General features: G+C 43.4%; 2 protein-coding genes across 5 annotated transcripts in view; one reads left to right on the forward strand and one right to left on the reverse strand.

Annotated features, from left to right (window-relative positions):
• Window positions 1-384: 384 nt before the first annotated feature.
• Window positions 385-24,236, reverse strand: part of TTF1 (transcription termination factor 1) — a 28,589-nt gene continuing 4,737 nt past the window's right edge. Inside the window, exons 2-13 of one of the 2 annotated variants that reach the window (XM_083721370.1) lie at window positions 21,972-22,148; window positions 21,304-21,343; window positions 17,167-18,770; window positions 16,066-16,298; window positions 14,346-14,531; window positions 12,894-12,972; window positions 11,204-11,334; window positions 10,548-10,770; window positions 8,219-8,308; window positions 5,920-5,985; window positions 4,875-4,960; window positions 385-727 (exon numbers count right to left, since the gene is read on the reverse strand). In XM_083721370.1, the coding sequence (XP_083577496.1) occupies window positions 528-727; window positions 4,875-4,960; window positions 5,920-5,985; window positions 8,219-8,308; window positions 10,548-10,770; window positions 11,204-11,334; window positions 12,894-12,972; window positions 14,346-14,531; window positions 16,066-16,298; window positions 17,167-18,764 (2,892 nt within the window). In that variant the 5' untranslated portion in view covers window positions 18,765-18,770; window positions 21,304-21,343; window positions 21,972-22,148 and the 3' untranslated portion in view covers window positions 385-527. The remainder of the gene's footprint in view (window positions 728-4,874; window positions 4,961-5,919; window positions 5,986-8,218; window positions 8,309-10,547; window positions 10,771-11,203; window positions 11,335-12,893; window positions 12,973-14,345; window positions 14,532-16,065; window positions 16,299-17,166; window positions 18,771-21,303; window positions 21,344-21,971; window positions 22,149-24,236) is intronic. The other variant, XM_083721369.1, reaches the window with a different exon arrangement.
• LOC310836274 (putative helicase senataxin) overlaps window positions 23,108-24,236 on the forward strand; it is a 55,999-nt gene continuing 54,870 nt past the window's right edge. For all 3 annotated transcript variants that reach the window (XM_083721266.1, XM_083721267.1, XM_083721270.1), the window contains exon 1: window positions 23,108-23,329. The gene's annotated coding sequence lies outside the window, so the exon portion shown is untranslated. The remainder of the gene's footprint in view (window positions 23,330-24,236) is intronic.

Raw genomic sequence — 24,236 nt, forward strand, 5'->3', positions numbered from 1 at the left:
AAGTACAAATTAGAAAACATACATATTTACAACAAAATAAAATACAAAGGAAAAAGAAAATACATATAACCAAGGAAAAAAATTTAGAGAATACTATTTTACCTCTTAGATAAGCAAGGAGGAGTCTGTACTTTAGTGGGAACTGAATGTTGCACTTTTATATCAGACCAAACAATAAATGTCACTGGTCACCAAATTAATATACACCTTCCCCAAAATAACCTAGCAGAGATACGAGCATGAACCTATCTTGGATTGGAATTTCTGGGGGTAGCTTCCCGGACCCCAGTGGATTCAAAGCCTCTCCCATAATTCTTTTGATGGACAACGTGTTTGTTGCTCCTTCCAATACAAAGTAGTAATAAAATATTAAGCACAATCCTCCAAAATTAAATAAAGCTTTATTTATCTTTTTATAAAGTGAAGAATATTTTTTTTGTATTCTTTCTTTTTATCAGTGGAATTACTGTCTGTCTGTTATGAACTCAGAGAGTTCTGCTGGCTCTTAGCATTGGAAGCTCCAGGTCCTAATTCTCCTGATCATCGTCCGAGTCATCATCAGAGATATAGTCGCTGTCATGAAAGATGTCGCTGAACTTGAAGACTCTTTTCCAACTGTGGTCTTCAGCTTGCTGGGGCTCCACAGTTATATTCTTTCTTGCCATTAGCTCTGCCTGTTGTTTCTTTAACATTGGAAGTGTCACTTCATACAGATGAGTCATGATTTCTTAAAAAGACACAAACAAATACGAAATCTCAATGAGCCACAATGGCTATGTTCTCCTTCCACTGCTGGAAGCAACATGCCTCTGAATGCCAGTTGCTGGGAATCACAAATGCGGGGCGGGGAGCGCTGCTTGCATGGTTCCCATAATTAACAGGCATCTGGTTGGCCAATGTGAGATTAGGAAGCTGGGCAGATGGACCTTTGGCCTGATTCTGCAGGGCTCTTATTATGCTCTGATCTTGCTGGATTTTCAATAGTTGGTTTGCCCTGCCTCCTTGAACCCACAGAACAAGGTAATACTAACTGATAGATTGGTAAGGGTCAAGAACCTTATCAAGAAGCCAAAACTAGCATCTCTTATGGAGCACAGTTGGTTGCAGATGGTGGCAAGGTTGCGCAGTTGTAAAGGGGCCCCGCACTGCTCCAACTGCCTTGCTATTTTTAATTCAGGTGGAACATCCAAGGAATCAAAGAGAGATAGCATGAAAGAGTTCCTGGTTCACCTTCCACAACTTTGGAAGCTGCCTTGTCCTGAGTGACACTGATATAAAAATTAAGAGAACCAAGGTGTTTATTTTTTATTTTAATAATTCTTCAATGTTTTGCTTTTAATTGCATGAAGGGAAAGGCTTGCTTTCTGTGCAAGGATCTTGAGGGCCTGCATTTTACAACTGTGTGCTCTCTAGGCTGTAAACAAAAAAACCTGAAAATGGCACAAATGGCCCTCCAGGATGTCTATCATGAGTCAGCACCAGAGAGCTAATCAGAAATCCTTGAGGCTTCCTGAGAGGCTCAGGGACTAATAATAATAATATTTTTTATTTATACCCTGCCCTCCCCAGCCAAGGCCGGTCTCAGGGTGGCTAACAAGCAATAATAAAAACAAGTTGAATGAATACAACTTAAAAACAAGATTAAAATACTGAAACATTGAAATATTAAAATGCAGCCTCATCACAGGAGCAGAAAGGAAAAATAAAAAAGAACAAGGGGAAGGGAATCAAACTGGCTCCAAGCCAAAGGCCAGGTGGAACAACTCTGTCTTACAGGCCCTGCAGAAAGAAATCAAGTTCTGCAGGGCCCTGGTCTCATGAGGCAGAGCGTTCCACCAGGCCAGAGCCAGTGTTGAGAAGGCCCTAGTTCTGGTTGAGGCTAATCTAACTTCCTTAGGGCCCAGGACCACTGGGGTGTTGCTATTTATGGAATTTGAGGCTCTCTGTGGGGCATACCGGGTGAGGCGGTCCCGTAGGTACAAGGGTCCTAGGCTGTGAAGGGCTTTAAAGGTCAAAAGCAGCACCTCAAATCGGACTCTGTACTCCACTGGGAGCCAGTGCAGCTGGAAAAGCACTGGGTGAATATGCTCCCATGGCAGAGACCCCGTGAGGAGCCTCACTGCAGCATTCTGCACCCGCTGGAGTTTCTGGGACAGCTTCAAGGGCAGCCCCGCATAGAGCAAATTACAGTAGTCAAGCCTGGAGGTGACCGTCGCATGGATCACTGTGGCCAGGTCGGGGCGGGAATGGAATGGAATGGAAGATGTAAGGGAGTGAGATAAGAGAGAGGAATGTCAATAAGCTCTGTTCACAGGCTTGGCTACCAGGGCAACATATGACACCCAATACATAAAATGGTCAAATGGCATGGGTATATTTGAGGCGCTCTAAGGTGATTGTGGGGATACCAAAATGGAGCCATGCGTGTTTTACTTCTCATGACCTATAAGCTTTTCTGATGTATGTTTAAGAATGTTTAGATGCTTAGTACTCTTTGTTTGATGTGTCTGAACTACTGTATAAGCTTTGTTCTGATTTGCCTCTCATCAGTTGGCAGTCCTCCTAACTAGCATCTGAGCAGCTGGTTGGCAAGGCTATCCCACTGCAAGAGTTTTAATAACTGGGTCCCTCCTGGATGATGGATTTGTTTTATTTCCTTGGTTTGTGGGGTGTTTTTTTTTAAGATGCGTTCCACCACCAGGGTAATGAACAAGGTGGTGTAGAAGTAATTAAAAAAAATAATTCTTTATGCTTTTACAGTAAATTGGCACATCCATTTCATTATCCGTCTGCCTTGTTCTTTCTTCCCCACACCTCCCTCCATGGGTTCCTTTTTAATCTTAGTTGTGCTACAAATCTTCCTATACCTTCCAATTAATTCAGCTGCTGTTCATATCTAGTCCTACTTGGAGATTTACGTTATTCTTTAAATATTCTCCCACTCCTCTCTCAAGGTATGTACATCCTGGTTTCTTATCTTTATAGCCAAGATTGCTAACGTATTCTTTTAACTTATTCTGTCAACCCTCTTTTGTTGGGCTGCTTTTGTCCTTCAACATTTGTGCATATGCTACTCTGGCCATACCAGTTGCATAAAGAAAAAGATTTAAAACATTCTTAGGTATCTCACCCTCTGCTATACCCAAAAGGAACATCTCCATTTTTGGGGGGAAATGTCAGCCTTAACATCTTTTTTTATTTCTGTCTATATCATCTAATATTCCTTAACTTTCTTACATCCCCAACATGTCCCCTCTATTTCTTCTCATTTCCAACACATCTTAGATCCCCTTTTATACATTTTGACCAATTTAGTCAGGGTGAGGTACCATCTTTTGTAGGTTTTCCTTTAGGGTGTGACATACTGAAAAGCTTAATGCTTTTTCCACAGCCTCTCCCAGGATATCATGTCTATGTTATGTCCCAAATCAATTGCCCATGGGATCATTGCTGCCTTTGTTGTTTCTTCCTTAGTCTCCCATTCTAACAAAAAATTATAAATTGTGGAAGTTAGTTTTTCTCTGTTAACCATTATAATTTTTTCACACTCCAAGCTTTTCTTACTAAATCCATTTTCCTTTATCTTTTTAAAATATCTCATTTACTTGATGGTACTGAAACCAGTCATTGATACGGTCTTGTACAGTGGTACCTCGGGTTACAGACACTTCAGGTTACAGACGCTTCAGGTTACAGACTCCACTAACCCAGAAATAGTACCTCGGGTTAAGAACTTTGCTTCAGGATGAGAACAGAAATCGCGCAGCGGCAGTGGGAGGCCCCATTAGCTAAAGTCGTACCTCAGGTTAAGAACAGTTTCAGGTTAAGAATGGACCTCCAGAACAAATTAAGTTCTTAACCCGAGGTACCACTGTATATCTTTTCTCTTTTTTAATATTGGTTGGCCTTCTTTGAATTAGATCTTTATAAGTACCCCAATTTTCTTTCGCGTTTGTCTTTTTCACTGACACTGCTTCTATGGGTGCTATCTAGTTTGGCATTTTCCTTTCTAAGAGGTCTTTATACCTATTCCAAACCCCATATAGACTTCTTCAAATTATGTGCTTTAAGAACCCCCTGTGTACTCTAACCTTATCACAATACAGATACGCACGTAGAAGTAAATTCTTACCACAACATCCACACTCACACACATAGAAAGAGCATGAATGCAGCTCAGAGGCATGTGACAAGTGCGAAAAGGCAACTGGAAACATATGGGGGGGGGCTTTAAGCTAAAGCTGCATTAGCCAACGTGGTGCCCTCCACACAAAGGATAGCACTTCTTCACACAGTGCACAGTTCAGGGAGAGGGAACCTTTCTTAGCCCAAGAGTCACATTCCTTCCCAGGCAACTTTACAGGAGCCACATGCCAGTGGTGGGTGGGGTGAGGGCAAAAGCATGCAGAAAAATGGATGCTTTCCTACAGAAGTCTGGTTTCCAGTCACACAAACCCTTCTCTATCCTCCATTCAAGCAAGCAAGAGGCACCATCAGCGTTCAATGACACATTCCAGCCAAGCAAAAGCATTCAAGTAAGGGGTTGGAGCAGGGCAAGTAAGGGGCATGAGAGTGCTGAGTGCCAGAGAAAGTCTTAAAGGGCCACATTCGGCCCCCAGAGCTGAGGTTCCCCCCGCCCCGAGTACATTAGAAAAAGATTCATATGTTCAATACATGGGATTAAAAAAACAGACACAAGCTGGATGAGGAATTGGGATCCGATGGCCCTCCAGATGTTGTTGGTTTCCAATTCCCATTAGCCTCAGCCAACATGGCTATTGGTCAGGGGATCATGGGAGTTGTATTCTCAACAATTTCTGAGTGGGGCCACAGGTTTCCTGTCCCCAAGCAAGAGGAAAGACCAGCAAACTCACCCATGAAGCTTCTGTTATTCCAATGAGGGACACGGTAAGCCTTGGTTCTGTAAAATCTGCTCCGAATATAATATGGAGGGACATTCCTGTGCGGCAGAGAAGGGGGTATATAAAAAGAGAAATTATTCTGCAATAGTGCTTGCATGAGAGAATGAAAAAGCGAGCAACCCACATTTAGTTGCTCACATTGGGGGGGGGAGGTTTATTGCTGTTGGTTTTTTGTATCTTTATTTTAAATCTTGTGATTTATGTGGAAATTGTTCAGCTTGGTTGTTTATTTTTTGTTTTATTTTTTGAATTTATTGACTACTTTTGTTATGTTGTAGTTATGCATTTTTTAATCTGTAAGTTGCTTTGAGCATGGTTTGAAAAGTGGAAAGGTGGCATACATATAAAATAATGTATGCATGTGTTTAATGAAAATTGAAAGATTGCTCCTATGAATGGTTGTGCTGTAAACAAAGCAGTCAACATCTATGGTCCATGGAGGTCGCCGTTGTCCTGATCCAGGAGACAGTTCTTAACCTTCTTTTCCTTTGCTATGGATACTTGCCAAAACGCTTCAAATAGACATGTTCAGAATCATTACATGCTCCTTTCCATACACCTGGGATGGGAGGCTTATGACCCTCCACATGATGTTGGACTACAACTCCCATCATCTCCTGACCATTGATCTTGCAACTATGTAGAGGGGCACAGGTTCTCCAGCCCTGATCTAAGAAGCAGAATCCTTCTCTTTCATGAGAGGATCACCTCTTCTAGAGGCATTCTTCCTTCTCTTACATTCAGTAGGGAATCCTTCTTCTTGGATCAGAGGTGGGAAAATCTGTGGCCTTCCAGAGGTTGTTGGGACTCCAATGCCTATCATCCCTGAGTATTTGCCATGCTGTCTGGGAGCTGATGAGAGTCCAGCAACATCTGGAGGGCCACAGGTTTCGAATCCCTGCATTATACAGACCAGCAGTACATTAAGAACCTGACAAAAAGGACACAGAATTGTAGGTATTTTCCCCATGTTACTGACAAATATTTTTTAATGTACCCTATAGCACTGGCTATCTCTTCCCAATCAACTTCTTCCACGTCATCAGCATCCACTTCATACAACCTGAAATACAGAAGAAATCTGGGTGATTTGCTCATTATCTATTATTATCTTTATTATTATCTTTTTAGTGTTGTCCCACCTTTTCCCCAGAAACTGAACTAAAGGCAGCTCACACACAAAAATTAAACATGGGTAAAACATGGAACGCTAAAAACATATAAAAGTTTAAAAGTATAATAGAATTAGAATGATTGATGTATAATACAATTTATTAAAATGCAGCAGGTGAAAACAGCACACCGTTAAAAGCCCTTTCCTTAAAAGCAGCCAGTTGCAAAGGTTTGTTGGAATAAAACAGTCTTCACCAGCTTGCGGAAGGACAACAAGGAAGGAGCCAGTCTAGCTTCCCTAATTTCAAAGTCTAGGAGCAGCCACTAAGAAGGCCCTCTCTCGCATCCTCACCAGATATGTCTGTGAGGGTGGTAGGACTGAAAGAAGGGCCTTCCCTGATGATCTCAGAGCTAGGGCAGGTTTGCAGATCAACTAAAAACAGTGGGCAGAAAACTTAAAATTTCAGTTGGTTTATTCTGACTGTAATTTAGTTAGCTACAGCCCTATGTTACTGGTAAAATTAAATGTGCTCTTTAGAAAGGAGACCTGTCTTTTGGTTGTTGTTGCTTATCTTCTTATGTTCTGCTGTATAATGACAGCATCACAGGATCCGAGACTGATTCCAGGTACTTGTAAGGAACCTGGACAGAGCTTATACACTGACTCAACCGCTTTGATCTGCGGAACCGGCACTGTTACAGATGCCACATAATTCTCATTCTGCATTATAAGGAATCAATCTTTTAGCATAGCAACACCTATGCTCTGAAACCCCCTGCCTATATGTTTCTCAGCACCTGCTAAAAACATTTCTGTTTAGGCAAGCCTACCCAGACATGTGTTTTGATCTGGTTTTTAGTTTATTGTTGATTGTAGTTATTACTGAATGCTTTAAAATAGTTTTTAACTGTTTTTATTGGTAGTTTTTGTGGGAGTGCTGCATCCAAAATGCTATGGAAAGAGTTAATGTAATATAGAATCCTATAACATCTCCATAGTAGGCAGTTTTTGTTATGAATTCTGCCTCAATATTGATCCAAAGTAGATCCCAACATACAGTTAGCTGAGTGAAAGCTTAAATACTTTGCAGGATCCCCCAAAAATAGACCAGAGGCAATTAGCTTCATCCAGCAGAGCTCTTACTACTGAAGACAAATGAGCTTAAGAGTTATGAATCCAATATCTTCAAGATCGGCACAATCCACAAGAAATCCAGTTGCAGTAGACTTAACTTAAACTTACAATATACTGAAACCTAAAGACTAAGTATACAGTGGTACCTCTGGATGCGAACAGGATCCATTCCGGAGCCCCATTCGCATCCTGAAGCGAACGCAACCTGCGTCCGTGAGTCTGGCAATTCGCCGCTCCCGTGCATTGCACGTGAAATCATTTTGAGCGTCTGCACATGCATGAGTGGCAAAACCCGGAAGTAACGCACTCCATTACTTCCGGGTCACCACGGAGCGCAACCTGAAAATACTCATCCTGAAGCTACTTCAAACCGAGGTATGACTGTACTCTGTACAGAACACCACACCAGAACAAAAGAGAAAGTGAAACAGGCTCCTTCTGGCCTATTATTACAGTCAGCATGACCTTGATAAGAAATAGATAACAGAATGAGTTTGAACAAGCTGTTTAGCTTCTTTGAAATTATAACCTAAACATAAAGAGCCTTCTACTTATTTCTAAGAAGAAGAGAGACTTGTTTTTTTAGCTAGAAACTTGCGCCTGGCACCAGCTTGTACCACACAGAAAAAGCTTCCAGAACCCTACTTGAATCAATTAGAATAGGAAAGATCTCTGCACATCAAAAGGAAAGATCTCTGCACATCAAATACCCTCTGCACCAAAAAATGCAAACTGACAGTTTTTTCAGTTAGATCTGTTATCAACTGTAGAGTGAGAGAGCACACATACACACACATGTGTAAATATGTTTTAGTATACCAAGTAAAGTAATGTGTTAAGTTTAAACTCTAAACAGAGAAGATTGTACAGTCTTTTATAGGAAAGAAAAAACGAACTATATTTTTAAAAGGGTCAAACAACCTGGGGAAAATTTCATGCATATAAATACCAGAGTTTTATTGTCTTATTCCTTTTGAAAACCACGAGTTTGTTTCTGTCGTCCATTGTATATAATTTTTATTAAACAAACAATAAATTTTGCTAATACCTTTCAATGAGGGCAATGTTTATCCGCAGGTGTTCAAGTCTGCTACTTTTTGTCCGCTTACCCATAAACTTCTTGGTTACAATATTAATCCTTAAGAAGAAAAAGAAAGCTGATTACAATTGTTTATTCAGTAAATTGAAGGTGAGTTAGTAATAATGGTGGAAAATGCACAGGAAAGTATCTTGAAAACGCTGGGAAAAATGAGTATATTCGGTAAAGTTTCAGAATTTAAATTGAATAAATTTAAAATGAAATTAATGGTTAAAAATATGGGTGAACAAGAGAAAAATGAGTTACAAAAAAATCTGGTCTGTCAATAGCAAAGAAAGTCAAATATTTAGGAATTGGGGTAACCATGTATAATAAAGTATGGAAAGAAATAAAAAAAAGATATGGAAATCTGGAATAGATTAAATTTGACACTATGGGGAAGAATTTCGACTATCAAAATGAATATTATTTCTTTTTCAAATGATCCCAATTATAGGGAAATGGAGTGTTTTAAAATCTGGAGAGGGACATATCCAAGTTTATTTGGCAGGGCAAGAAACCACGTATCAAGTATAAATTACAGGCAAAGGTACCCCTGACCATTAAGTCCAGTCACAGATGACTCTGGGGTTGCACGCTCATCTTGCTCTATAGGCCGAGGGAGCCGGCATTTGTCCGCAGACAGCTTCCGGGTCATGTGGCCAGCATGACTAAGCCGCTTCTGGCAAACCAGAGCAGCGCACGGAAATGCCATTTACCTTTCTGCCGGAGCGGTACCTATTTATCTTCTTGCACTTTGATGTGCTTTCAAAAACAAGTAGTTCTTAACAAACCATTTCCAAGAAACACATTGTGTTTGCTAAGCAGAACCTGCACGTATAAATTTATACGTGCTTTCGAACTGCTGGGTTGGCAGAAGCAGGGACCAAGCAACGGGAGCTCACCCATCACAGGGATTCGAACTGCCGACCTTCTGATTGGCAAGCCACAGCGCCAACCGCATCAGTCCAAGTACAAATTACTAATGGATAAAAAAGAAAAGAGGCTTCGCTCTGCCAGATTTAAAACTCCTTTATAAAGCCACATGTTTATGCTGGCTAAGAGAGGAGATGATTTTGGGAAATACGGACATTTTAGATATTGAAGTTTGGGATAAGTAAAAATCCAGATAGATAAGTCATTTATTTTGTGCAAAAATGATAACAAGATATACAAAACAATAGAAAATGAAATGTAAATAGAAGAAGCTGCAATGTGGTGGTGGGAAATCACGGGGGGGGGGGGAGAGAGGTAATCACAATATGGATTGTTATACCTTAAATATAAGTGAAAATATGGGTGTGAATTTGTAATTGTATAATGAAATAAAATAAAATAAAAAGCAATAATTAAAAGGGGGGAATGAGCAACAAATTTGAATAGCCCCACCTAGTAATAATAATAATAATAATAATAATAATAATAATTTTTATTTATACCCTGCCCTCCCCAGCCAAGGCCGGGCTCAGGGCGGCTAACAAGCAATAATAAAAACGAGTTGAATGAATACAACTTAAAAACAAGATTAAAATACAACATTAAAACATTAAAATGCAGCCTCATCACAGGAGGAGAAAGGGAAAAGAAAAAAGAAAAAAGAAAGAGGGGGAAGGAATCAAATTGGCTCCAAGCCAAAGGCCAGGTGGAGTAGCTCTGTCTTACAGGCCCTGCAGAAAGAAATCAGATCCTGCAGGGCCCTTATCTCATGAGGCAAAGCGTTCCACCAGGCCGGAGCCAGAGTTGAAAAGGCCCTGGCTCTGATTGAAGCTAATCTAACTTCCTTAGGGCCTGGGACCACTAGGGTGTTGCTATTTATGGACCTTGAGGCTCTCCGTGGGACATACCGGGAGAGGCGGTCCTGTAGGTCCTAGGCCATGAAGGGCTTTAAAGGTCAAAAGCAGCACCTTAAATCTGACCCTGTACTCCACCGGGAGCTAGTGCAGCTTGAAAAGCACTGGGTGAATATGCTCCCATGGCAGAGACCCCGTGAGGAGCCTCGCTGCAGCATTCTGCACCCGCTGGAGTTTCTGGGACAGCTTCAAGGGCAGCCCCGCATAGAGCGAATTACAGTAGTCAAGCCTGGAGATGACCGTCGCATGGATCACTGTGGCCAGGTCGGGGTGGGAAAGGGAGGAACAATTTGCCTGAGCACAGCTGGCAGGGGTTTCTTGAAAGGATCATTCTGCAGACCCTACTAGAGGTGTCATGGATGGGACCTTTCTGCATGCATGTTGCCAGTGGCTGATGAGAGTTGTGCTCAATGTCTAGAGGGAGACAAAGGTTCCCTGACCACTCTTACCACTTCTGTTTACACTGCCTCCAGTGCCTGGTGCCCACTTTGGCTTCCACTTTGGACCACGAGATGCCCTTCCAGAGATTCTCATACGTGACCATGAGTGCTCCATCCTCATCCTCTTTCTCTGAAGCAGAGTCTGAGTCTCTCATTTTGGACAGCAGCGTCTCCTTGATGGCTTGAACTAGCTTCCTTGTCTCTTCAGAACCCCAAGGACCGGAGTTATACGCTGAATTCATTTAAAAGGGGGAAATACTGATTTAATTCATTATCGGCTCTAGACATCTTGCAAGGGCTTGTGCAGGGGAAGGTCTTGGCTGGCTAGCATCAGTAACAAGAATGACAAACTGGATTGCTGGTTTAAACAGATAGCAACAGTTCTCCATTCAACCTAGTTCAGTAGTTCCCAAACGTTTTTAGGCCTCCGTCCCCTTGGCTCCCTCACCCTCAAGTTGCTGAATTTGAATGACAGAGGTAAGAAAGTACCATAGAATAAATGATCCAAAAAAGATACACCAGCACGCCCAATTTCCATAATTCTGCTTTTTTTGGTGAAATTTTTAAATAATTATTTTAAAAGCCCTGAGCCCTGGTTTGAGGAAGGATTAGGCCAGGGGTGGGGTGGGGTGGGGTGGGGGGGAAGAGCAGGAGTGTTAATATACCACATTTGATCTCAGAAAATTTTGTTTCAACTGAATGGCTGCTGCGAGACATCAGGTCCGAGATCTTTTTCCAGTTGTTGCCATACATGGCTTGATACTTCTTGAGCTTCTTTTTCTCCAACTCAGAATACCTAGGGAGAAAAGGGGTTGCTGTTCTCAATGAGCTGGTTGCACTGGTAGTGGGTTACTGTGTCAGACTTGTGGTAATTATACTTTACAGAGTTGTGCGGAGATTGCCCCAAGTTGTTAGGCCCTTTTTAATAGTTCTCTTTTTCTCCCAGAAAAAACAACAACCACTATGCAACACTTGCTTTTAAAGTTTAAAAATAACATATGGCTTTTACTAGGTGTGCTTGCTCTTGTCAGATTGAATGAACAAGAAAGGCAGGTAATACTTATACTACTGAAACATATTTACATGAACTTGTGTCTGAGACTGACTAATATTTACAGACTGACTATGAGGCAGACAGCAGCACAACACAATATACTTGCTACAGATTCTATGCTACAGCATTAACTCTTTGCATAGTATTCTGGATGCACCCTTCCTATGACTAAGACATAGTAGACTAGGGTTCAAATTCCCATTCAGACATGAAGTTCATGAGCCAGCTGCAGTCCCTCAAACCAACCTACCTCACAGGGTTGCTGTGAGGATAAGATGAGGAGGAGGAGCTCCTTGAAGGAAGGTTATAAATGTAATAAACATAATAAACATAATAAACATAATAATAATAAAATAATCAAGGAGATGGAGTGACTGCTTTATGAAGAAAGGTTGAAGCATTGTGGACTTTTCCACATAGAGAGAAGGCAATTACTTGGTGACATGATAGAAGTTTCTAAGCTTATGCATGGCTTGGAGAAAGTGGAGGGACAGAAGTTTTCTCCCTCTCTCATAACATTTGAACTCATGGACATCCAATTAAGCTGAATTTTGGAAGATAAAGGGACTTCTTTATGCACCAGAGTTAAAATATGGAGGATGCTCCCACAGAAGGGAGTGATGGCCACCAATCTAGATTGTTTTAAAAGAAGATTAGATAAAATTCATGGGGAGAGGGCTATCAGTGTCTGCTAGCAACGATGACTATGCTCTGCTTCCATGGCCAGCAGCAGCAATGATCCTAAAGACCAGTTGCTGGAAACCACAAGAGGGGAGAGGGCTCTTGTGCTCAGGGTACTGCTTGCTGCTTTCCCACAGACATGTGGATGGCCACTGTGAGAAGAAGATGCTGGACTAGGTGGGCCATTGGCCTGATCCAGCGGGCTCTTATGCTCTGACTTCAGTCTGTAGGAGCTGGCCTTCAGCAGATACCATATTATTGGGAAGTCCATTTGCTATGATGCAGGAATCGTCCATTTTGTGTAGTGGCATGCTAGATTTGGAACTCCCTCATGCTACACATCAGACAGTGGCTGTCTCTATTGCTTCCATGACTTGCTTCCTTGAGATCAGGAGCCAATAACCCCCACCCCCACAAGTATGCATTGAACTGGAAGTGACAAAGGACAAAAGTTAAAGCTTTAGTGAAATCAGAAATCTGGAGCTAAAACGTGAGTCTTTTGGAGTTCAGGCAGAGAGAAAAACAGAAACCCTGTCCTGTTAGACTCGGTGGCCAAGTATCCTGGGAAGCCTCCTTGACAACAGCAAAAAACCCCAGAGAAGCCCAGTTGACTTTCTTACCTTCCGTTATAATTCTTGGGATCGTACATTTTTCTTGCTCGGTAATATACTAGCCTCCAAGGCCTTGGAATTCCCTGAGCTTCAGAAGAATCGATAAAGATGCATTAAACTCGACATTTTGTGATTAAAGACAATCTACATTAAGGAGCTAATTGGATTATGGGTTGCTGATTTTGCAGCAGTTATGTTATGATTGTGTTTTTATTCACCAAAATATTACCACCCTTTATTCAATTTATATAATAAGCCCAGGGCAGCATTTATTCGTTATGAACCATCTCCCTAAACTGTCATCTGTGAGCAGCCATTCCATCAGGCTGCCTCAGTGTGGGAGAGAGAGGAAGCTGAAGGCCATCAGCTTGGCCAAAAGACCAGCTCCATCAGAGCCTTTGACTCCTGAAGTATGCAAGTTGGTAATTGTGAGAACAGCTGTTTAAAGGGACCTCAGTTTCATTCCCGCCCTTCCCTCCCTGATGTTGCTGGACACCCATTGGTCCCAATCATCACAGTCAATGGTGATGGGAGTTCATAGAATTGGAAAGTACCCCAAGGGTCATCTAGTCCAGTGTTTTTCAACCACTGTTCTGCGGCACACTGTTGCCTGGTGTGCCATGGGAAAAATTGAAAAATTTGAAAGATTTAAAAATAAAGTATTTTATAATTTTTCATATTTCTGTTTACTTACTATTTCATAATAAAGTAATTATAAAATACTTTCTTTGTGTTTATTTGATTCCTATTCAAGAGAATTACTTTATATATAGTCAATATAGGCACAGAGTAAAATTTTTTAACATTTTCTAATGGTGGTGTGCCTCGTGATTTTTTTCATGAAACAAGTGTGCCTTTGCCTAAAAAAGGTTGAAAAACACTGATCTAGTCCAACCCCCTGCAATGCAGGAATCTCAACTAAGTATCCCTAACAGATGGCCATCCAATCTCTGCTTAAAAACCTCCAGCAAAGCAGAGTTCACAATCTCCCAGGGAGTCTGTTCCACTGTCAAACTGCTCTTACTGTTAGAAAGTTCTTCCTGATGGTTTTGTGCAGTAATATCTACAGAACCAAAGGTTTTCCATCCCTGACTAACTTGTATATAACTAGCTAGCTTTTGCCCAGAATTGCTTGGGAATCCAAGAAATGAAGAAACCCAGGGCAGTTTTGTAAGATTTCAGTTCGCCATCTTGATTCAAAATGGCATCCAATGGTATCCAAACAAACCTAAATACCTGCTCCGCGATCTCAGGAACCATCATGCTAAATTTGGCTACGGTATCTTAACAAGTGTCCATACACATGGACAACTTTCCCAAATATGTAATAGATTATGGTTTGATTCGGACAAAGGAGGGAATTTGGACAGCTTCACAAATGCACTAGAGAGGAAAATCTTTTAGCAAGACTACCCCCTCACTACCAAGTCACCCACAAAAGCCACCCAGTCAAATACGCACCAATCTTTGCACCAAACAAGTTTTTAGTTTTCAGTTTGTTGATGGATTCTCTCTCTTGGGGGAACCTGTGAGCAAAGAGGAGTTTTTCTGCAGACTCTATCCCAGTGTCTTTCAAGAAGGCCTCAATATTGTGCCGCAGCTGATTGTTTTCTTTCCTGGAAAATTTGCCAAACCGCACAGCAACGCCTACATCATTTCCAAGGGAGAATAGGAAAGTTTCAGATTTCAGACCTTGCCCTTCAGCGTTAATCACTCATTCATAACGCTGAGTAGTTTTCAGGGCCACATGGCCACGTATACCTTGCAGTGTTGCAACATGAGCCTCATGGATAACTTGTCTACTGTCAGCTTTTGTGAAACTGGCCATTTTTCAGGACCCAGGACTCCTAAATTGTGCTTGGTGCTCCCATAAAACAGGTGCAGTAACCTTTGGGTCTCTAGATACAGTGGTACCTTGGGTTAAGAACTTAATTTGTTCTGGAGGTCTGCTCTTAACCTGAAACTATTCTTAACCCCACTTTAGCTAATAGGGCCTCCCACTGCTACTGCATCGTTGCCACACGATTTCTGTTCTCATTCTGAAGAAAAATTCTTAACCCAAGGTACTATTTCTGGATTAGCGGAGTCTGTATCCTGAAGCGTCTTTAACCCGAGGTACCACTGTATTGCTGAACTCCAGCTCCCAACGGCCCCATCGCGTTTAGCAAATGGCGAGGTATGATGGGAGTTGGAAGCTCAGCAACCTCTAGATGGCCATAGCTTCTCTACACCTACCATAAAATGATAAGCTAGCTGTAGATGTGGGTTTGGGTCTTGGTTATTAGGACAAACACCAAATGTTTGCCATCTCAAAGCCAGAGGTGGGAAACATTGTGACCCTCCACATGGTTGCTAGACTTTTATCTCCCACCATCCTTGACCATTAGCGATGTGGTCTGGGGCAGACAGGAGTTAAGAGTCCAACAACATTTGGAGGGCCACAAGTTTCCCACCCCTGCTGAGCATGTACACACCTACACACGCACAAGTGACATATATGAGGGCAGACCATGCTCTTTGATTTTCTGAAGTGGGAGTCAAGAAATGTGGTGTCCCAACCTTTTCCCCACAAAATAAGCAAAAATCTAGGGAACTACCGGTTACTCACCACTGTTATGCCCCTTGCAAAGAGCACATGTGTGTATGTGTAAAACCTACCATTCCATCAGGTTATCTACCAGTTCTGCCAGAATACCAGCTGCAACAGAAACCTCCTACCCCTAAACTGTTTCTGTGTCAGCTGGTTATTAAAGCCCTGTTTGGTGCCTGAGTTTGTGTTTTCCTCTGCCTGCCATGTCCTCCTTTCCTTATGTGCTGTCTTTTTAAAATTGTGGGCCCATAAGAAGCGACTGCTTTGTTTTAAGGGATTGTATGTAAGCCACTCAGAGCCTCTTTTGGTTGAAGAACGGGGTACATGTGGTCTGAATAAATATACATATATATACACAAATGCACACCCTTTCTTTCAATGAATACATATACAGTAACAACATTTGTATTCCACCTTTCCTCCCAGGATGAAAGGGTAGTGTACACTTTCCTCCCCCTCTGCATTTTCATTATTTGAGTATTAATCACCTGTACATAACACTTTGGAGATTATGCAAAGTAATTGCCATGAACTTTGATTTACTGAAGAGCTACCCAAGTGAAAGGTGTTCTCACTCAGGACTGTACACACCTTTTTTCTTAAAATTTCTAAACCTGACCAGGTCCCGACCAGCCAGCTGTCTGATCGCTGAATCACTCAGGGTCCTGATGTGAGGAATGAACTCTTCCAGCTCCTTGGTGGCAGAGTCCAGATCTTTCATTGAAAGCTGAGAAAATTCTACAAACTCATTGTCCACAAGGGAAAACTTGCTGGAAGATGATTCCTCAGCGTCTGAATGGACAGGAGTTGGAGATTTCTGTGGCCTGTTAGGAGAGCAAAACGTGAGGCCTGCATACTATTACTGGCACTTGTTGGCACTGAAAATCGCTTTGGGATGCCAGGGGAAAGCCTGGCATTAGCTTGTGAGACACATGCTATTGACAAAAGCCACACCTCACCAAGACACCTGTCTTGGAAAGATTACTTACTAGGTGACCTGATCAACCAGCCCAGTGATGCTTATGCAGTGTTGGAATACCATGTCTAATGCTTGAGTGTAAGATTCTTGGAATGTGATGTGTATATTGAAACAATTTACTATGCACACAAGCTTGGATAAGGAATACTAGTGGTGGCTGGCACCTGAAACACAGTCTTTTTAGTGCAATCAGGCACTCCAACCATGGAAACGTTTTACAATTTGGGGGGAATGAATACAGCCAATTATTATTATTATTATTATGAAGAAGTGTGCATGCACACAAAAGCTTATACCCAGAACAAACTTAGTTGGTCTCTAAGGTGCACTGCGTCAGACCAACACAGCTACCTACCTGAATCTGATTGGCTGTGTTTCTAGATTGTAAGCCAGTGGGAAGCAACTATTTCTGATACCTGTAAGCTGCCTGGAGTGCCTTTTTCAGCTGAAGTGGCAAAGGAAGGAAGGCTTCAACACTCCTAAGCTCCACCCTCTTTCTGGTGCATCTTCTGAATCCCAGACTCCCACTTCTACACATCTGGGACAGATCTGGGTCAAGACACACACGAGATCTGTTGCCAACACACTTGTTTTAGCCTTGAGCCTGTGCATGAAGCCCTTCACCCTTTTGCTAAACATCAATTTAAATACTAAAACAGTTCATATTTTCCTCACACCTGCCAAGAAAGCCCATCCATGGGTAAGGTACTTACCCACCATCAGAAGCATTCATGCTGGGAGCATTTTTACGCTTATGTGATTTCTTTTGTGTGCCAGGGCTGCTGAAGTTCACAGTTCTGTCCAACTTATTCACCTCATTGTTCTCCTCTTGGGAAAGGTCTGAGGGCTGCGTTAAGGGTACAGGAGGAGGCAAAGGTGTAAAGTCCTCCTTCACGTCCTCTGTGTCACTGCAGTTGGTTGTATTGTGCTTGTGCAATCCTGCATTTTCCAAGTCACTGGCATCAAGCTGGCTGCTGGCCTCTTCTGGAGTTTCAGGTTTTTTACGCTTTTTCTTCTTCTTCCGTGCAATGGGACCACAAAACTCCTCAGTTTTGTCTGACTCAGTTGCCTCTTTTCTCTCCTCCTGGGAAAGGTCTGAGTGCTGTGTTAAGAGTACTGCAGGAGGTGAAGGTGCAAAGAGGTCCTTCTGTGTGTCCTCTGTGTCACTGCAGTCTGTTCTATTGTGCTTGTGCAAACTCAGAGGGTGAGCCCTACTATCGTTGAGCCTGTCAGAAGCTCCATTTGCCTCGGCCTGCTCTGTTAACAAGAGCACTTTTGCCTTCTTCTTCTTCTGAACAGGTGTGGATTCAGAGACATAATCTGCATTTTCCAAGTCACTGGCTTCAAGCTGGCTGCTGGCCTCTTCTTGAGTTTCAGGTTTTTTACGCTTTTTCCTCTTCCGTGCAATGGGACTACAAAACTCCACAGTTTTGTCTGACTCAGTTGCCTCTTTTCTCTCCTCCTGGGAAAGGTCTGAGTGCTGTGTTAAGAGTACTGCAGGAGGTGAAGGTGCAAAGAGGTCCTTCTGTGTGTCCTCTTTGTCACTGCAGTCTGTTCTATTGTGTTTGTGCAAACGCGGAGGGTGAGCCCTAATATCTGTGAGCCTGTCAGAAGCTCCATTTACCTCGGCCTGCTCTGTTAACAAGAGCACTTTTACCTTCTTCTTCTTCTGAACAGGTGTGGATTCAGAGACATAACCTGCATTTTCCAAGTCACTGGCTTCAAGCTGGCTGCTTGCCTCTTCTAGAGTTTCAGCTTTTTTACGCTTTTTCTTCTTCTTCCGCGCAATGGGACTACAAAATTCTGCAGTTTTGTCCGACTGAGGTGTCTGCTTTTTCTCCTGCAGGGAAAGATCTAAGCGCTGCATTAAGGGTACAACAGGATGCAGGCTGCTGGCCTTTTCTGGAGTCTCAGGAATGCAAAAGTCTCTGCCACCCTCTTGTTCACTATGTTGATACTTCCTCTTTTTCTTATTACATACGCGAGTATCTGTTCCAGACTTGCTATTCAGCTCACTGTCTGTTGGGATCCAAGTAGCATCTGACTCAGAGTCTGGAATCTCTTTCCCAGCTTTTATGTTCTTTGTTTTTTTTCTACAGGCCCCAGTATCTTCGGTATCCTCAACGAGCCAAGGAAAAATTGAGGAATGTCCGGAAGATGGAGGCGAGCAAGGGGCAGCCTCCACAGGTTGGTCATCCCCCTGTCCATTAAGGCCCTCCTTCCTCTTCTTTTTCTTCTTCTTCTTCTTCTTCTTCACCAACTCTGGGAAATGAAAGCCATTTGAGGCTGATGATGCATCAGCTCTGTGCATAATTTCCTTTAAAAAGCAAAGGAGAAGTGGCAAATAAATAATAATAATAATAATAATAAAATAAATTATTTATACCCCGCCCAATCTGGCTGGGTTTCCCCAGCTACTCCGGGCAGCTCCCAACCTAATATTAAAAACATGATACAGCATTTAAAACTCAGTCTTAAGAGTATTTAGGCACCATCAGGCCCAGTACTGCGGCACTTCAGTGCTAGTTTCCAGTTATTTACTTATTATATTCGCATCCTGCCTTTTCATGCAAGGAGCTCAATGTGGTGTACGTAGTTCTCATCTCCCCATTCTATCCTCATAGCAATCTTGCTAGACAGGTTAGTCTGAGAGATGGGTTGAGTGGACCAAGGTCACCCAGTAAGCTTCATGATTCAATATGAATTTAACCCACGTCCAGCACTCTTAACTGTTACACTACTCTGCAATATATTGGTATTGGAAGATATAGCCCACAGATCTCTCTGCAGGCTGTTTTTCAGTTTAGTTTCCGAAGAAGGCCTTTAAACTCACTGGGTAGATTTGAAAGTAAAACCTATATTTTCCCCCAGCATCTCTGCATTGGTTGCAAGGCTGCTGTCTGGATTTTGAGTTTTTTGCTTGTTTTTTGTTTTGCAGTTTAAAGACTAACTTCATCAGTTGCATGACACATTTTCTTGGGTTGCAGTTCTGTGAATAATGTTTGTTAGAAACTTTCGTGCTTTTGAGAACTTGTCAGGGATATAAGTGTAAATATATACAGTGGTACCTCGGGTTAAGTACTTAATTCATTCTGGAGGTCCGTTCTTAACCTGAAACTGTTCTTAACCTGAAGCACCACTTTAGCTAATGGGGCCTCCTGCTGCTGCTGCTGCTGCGCCGCAGGAGCACGATTTCTGTTCTCATCCTGAAGCAAAGTTCTTAACCTGAAGCACTATTTCTGGGTTAGCAGAGTCTGTAACCTGAAGCGTATGTAACCTGAGGTACCACTGTAAAAGGTTTGTTCATATATTGGTTTGCTATACTAAGATGAGATCATCCAAAGCAGCTTTTACATCATGCACCTAAGGGTAACACTTTAGGCATCTGACAGAATGGGACCAGTGCACAAAAGCTTCTGTACTACAGGAGATGAAGTCAACATAGTGCCCTCCAAACTTTCATAACCAGCTGCGTTATACCAAGTTAGACCATTGGTCCATCTAGTTCAGTACTGACTTCAGGCTTTCAGGTATGAGTCATTCCCAGCCCTATCTGAAAAAGCTGGGACTTACTGCATTCAAGGCAGATGCTCTACCACTGACCTGCAGCCCTAATCATACGAACATAAGAAGAGTTCTTCTGGATCAGGCTAATGGTCCATGTAACCACCAAGCAGAAATTGAGGTCACCAGCACTCCCTCCTTCTCTGGTAGCCAGCAAGTAGTATATCCTACCTATGGTTATAAAATTTTAGGATGCACACACACAGCAGACATACACTCCACAGAAAACCAATCCTTCCATCATCAAATTTTAGGAAATATTCCCCGAGAAAACAGAACAATCCTAAAAAATAATCTTGGCTCTCCTAATGACTTTATTTCCTCTGCAGAAGAGATTTTTTTCTTGATACATTAGTTCTTTCACTTCCAAATCCTGTCTTAAGGGCATACTTTGTGTATGAATAGGGTGGACCTGTGACCTGGATTCAAGAACTAAAGTATTTACTTCAAAAGAATAGCTAGACTGCCCAGGTAATGCAACCAGTATAACATGGGTAAGCAAACTAAGGCCGGGGGGGGGGGGCAGTCAGGCCCAATCACCTTCTAAATCTGGCCTGCAGATGGTCCGGGAATCAGCGTGTTTTTACATGGGTAGAATGCGTGCTTTTATTTAAAATGCACCTCTGGGTTATTTGTGGGTCATAGGAATTGGTTCATTTTTTCTTCTTCTTCAAAATATAGTCCACCCCCCCCCACAAGGTCTGAGGGACAATGGACCAGCCCCCTGCTGAAAAAGTTTGCTGACCCCTGCAGTAAAACATTATCAGGTATTCTGGCAGATAGGAGAATAGCCACACTCTCAAATGTCTGTGGCAGACTGCCTCTTTCTGTGATATTTTTCTGGGTGGTCTTTGGCTAAGGAGTTGAGCAATGTTGAAAGTCTTTAAAGTGGCTTACAAACCTTTGCTCCGAACCTCTCATCTCTTTGCAAGGAGGGGGGAACTCTGTCACACAACAGAAAAATAAAGATCTGCCTTGCTTTCACTGGATCTTGCCTCCATCCAGTCTTCTCTTACTGATCATGGACTTAGGCGACTCAGAGTCTGTTGGGGAATTGGCAGCAAAAGCCAACCCCATTTTTTTTTCTACAATACTAATATCAAACATCTCACACACAGATGAGGCCTTGTTGGTGGTGCCACCATTGAGGGTTGTCTGGTTGGTCCTGACTCATGACAGGGCCTTATCAGTGGTGGTTTCAGGTTTGTTGTATGCCTTCTCTAGTGAGGCTAGTCTGTCTCCAACGCTATTAACTTTCAGGAGGAATTTGAAATTGTCAAGCTTACCCAGATATTTGGTGGCTGAAAAACACTGATCTTGGCAATCCTGAAAACGGTGGATGAAATGCCATTTTAGAACTGTTTTAAGAGTTTACTTTTTTAAAACTGTGGATGGGTTTCCCACCTTGGGCTCCTTTGGGATGGATTAGATGAAAATTTAATAAATAAAAACAAATAAATTGGCCCTGGCCAGCGTGACCAACAATCAGCAATAAACTGGTTAGAGCAAGTGTGCGATATGAATAAATGCAGTAAACAAAGAAGTAACCCACGTGGAAGCGCTTTAGGCACCTATAATACTAAATAATGTAAAGAAGAGGAGGAGTTTGGATTTGATATCCCGCTTTATCACTACCCGAAGGAGCCTCAAAGCGGCTAACAGTCTCCTTTCCCTTCCTCCTCCACAACAAACACTCTGTGAGGTGAGTGGGGCTGAGAGACTTCAGAGAAGTGTGACTGGCCCAAGGTCACCCAGCAGCTGCATGTGGAGGAGCGGGGAAGCGAACCCGGTTCACTAGATTACAAGAGTACCGCTCTTAACCACTACACCACATTGGCTCTGCAAAGCAATTAAGCATCCCTTCCTGCTTCGAAAACAGCATCCCGAGAACCCTAATTCCTCATTACGAACTGACCAGGCTACTGTAATGCGAGATAAACACACGAAAATATACCTGATGCATCTGCTTCTTCTTCGGTAACAGACCAAGGCAAAGCAGTCCAGCACACGCGCCACGGGCTCCACTTCCGGTTGTTTTACACCGTTTCCTCCCCTCAGCGGAAGGAGCGTGTTGACTTGCAAAGGCTAGAGCGCCTCGGCCGAACTTTCAAAATACGTTCCATCCCCGCCCCTGCGAGTTGGTTGGAGAGAGGCATAAACATCTCCCGAGAGGAGAGGCGGGACGCGTCTTTTCGGGAGGCCAGGAGCTTGTGCTAAACATGGGTGGGGTGGATTGGGTTCTGAGCGGCTATTTTAAGCAGAGCGATGTGTGTGACATACTCAGAGCTCCTTAGATAAAGGGTGATGTTAGAAAGCGGACCCAGGTAAGAGGCCAAGGCTCAAGCATCTGCTAAGCTACGGTGATCACTGCGTGTGGTTTTTGAGCCGGATAGCTTCTCTTTCTCGAAGCCTAAGCCCACTTCACAGGGTTGTTGTTGCGTCTGTCTCTGTAATAGCGTTACACAGCAGAGAGAAATAAGCACAATAAAGTACATGCACACGAACTGCGCCCTTCTAAAACGAAGAGTGCAGCCAAATCAATGAGCGATCAAAAACAATTTAAAAAATACAGGCGCAACTAGAATTTCGCTGTGAGTTCAAGGCAGCACGTGGAGTTTTGTTTTCCTTTTCTCCTGGTGACGCGAGAAACTCTGCCGTCCAATCAGCACCGGCCTAAGGTCCTGCGTTCCCGCCTCGCTTTCATTTGGCGCAACCTTCGCAGGGCGCGCAGGCGCCGTGCGTGCGGAGGCAAGCGAAGAGTTTTTGTGCGTGTGCTAACTATATATGTGTATATCTATATCGGACGCATCGTCTCCGGCAGTGAGAATGACCCGCCTACTGTTTTATAAGTCTATGCAAAATGAGTAATGAGGCATAAGAGCGGCTAGCCGAGTCTGAGGCGACTCTACTGCTTTTCCTAACTCTAGGGTTGCGGGAGGGGAGAAGAGCGGCAAACAGAGCCTGAGGCGACTCTAGAGTTTTTCCTAACTCTAGGGTGGAGGGAGAGCGGGGAGAAGGCTTTTTGAGCACGCGCGTTTGTGCTCTTGCCTCTCATTTACTTATCTACTATTGTGGGCGGAGCCAGGGAGGCGGGGCCAAGAGTCTAGAAAAAGGAGGCTCAGATGCCGGCTCGGTCTCTTTCGCTGGAGCGAGAGGCTTCCGTCCCGTGGTGGGCGGGGTCAGTGCCTGGCGGAACAGCTTGAGCGAGCGGAGAGAACGAGAGAGCGAGAGCCGGAGGCAGCAAGGTTGTCCGCGCCTACGGGCCGGCTGTGGCAGCCACGTTGCCTCACGGGCACCTGTCCGGAGCAGGAGGTGAGTGAGGCGAGGGGCTGGCGGTGTGTGGGAGGCTTATGAGGGGCTGCGGCGAAGGTGTGGGGAGGAGGGCAAGGAGTAATACAGCAACGCAACAGTTGCTTATGGTTGCGGGGCTGGCACGGCTATTCCCCGCTTCAGGTACCCCCCGCAGCATCCCTCTGTCCCTCCAGTTCTGCATGTTAGAAAGTGCCTTTGCTGCATCCCTTTCCCCCCACTGTCAGGGGAGAGTCCCCGTGAAATGTGCGTGTAATTCGCATGTTACACTTAGGGTCGATTCCGGGGGGTTCCTCGCGTGTCCGCGAAGTCTCTAAAAGACGGGAATTCTTGGGGTCGCTGCCGCTGCGCAGACGGCAAGGTGGAGGGCTGCTTACCGGGCTTTGGAAGAAGACGCGGGCGGTTCCCGGAGTTACTCGTGTAGCTGTATGTAGCCCTTCTTTCCTTATACGTGAAGTAACTTTAGCCCCTGAAGAGATGCACATTATACATTTGTAGCATTGTTCTTTGTGGCAATTTGTAGCAATTCTATGCCAACGGTACAGTTTAGTACAGTCTAATGTTTTTTAAATAACATTTTTTAAAAGTTAAATATTGTTTTGGTTTGCAAAAGTACATGCATTGTCTTTTTCAGGTTGTAGGCTTTTTTTACATTTGAAGTGAGACATTAATGTTGTATGCAGAATAAAGTTGGGGAAGAAGAGGGGGGAGAGGGGGTGGGTTGGGCATGGTAATGCTTGGTCTTTGTGTGTGGTTTTTATGTCAGCGTTGCTTGGGTCGTTTCCCTTTCTATCCATTTAATTTCCTTGGTACTGAGAGAGGCGGAGGGCAGGCATGGCTGGTTGTCTTTAGCGGGCTGCAGTGAGATTTGTTTGCCTGGGTGCATGGGGGGGATTGTTGGGTTGTTAGC

The sequence above is a fragment of the Podarcis gaigeae genome (assembly GCF_964106915.1).
Source record: "Podarcis gaigeae genome assembly, chromosome: Z".
Taxonomy (NCBI): Eukaryota; Metazoa; Chordata; class Lepidosauria; order Squamata; family Lacertidae; genus Podarcis; species Podarcis gaigeae.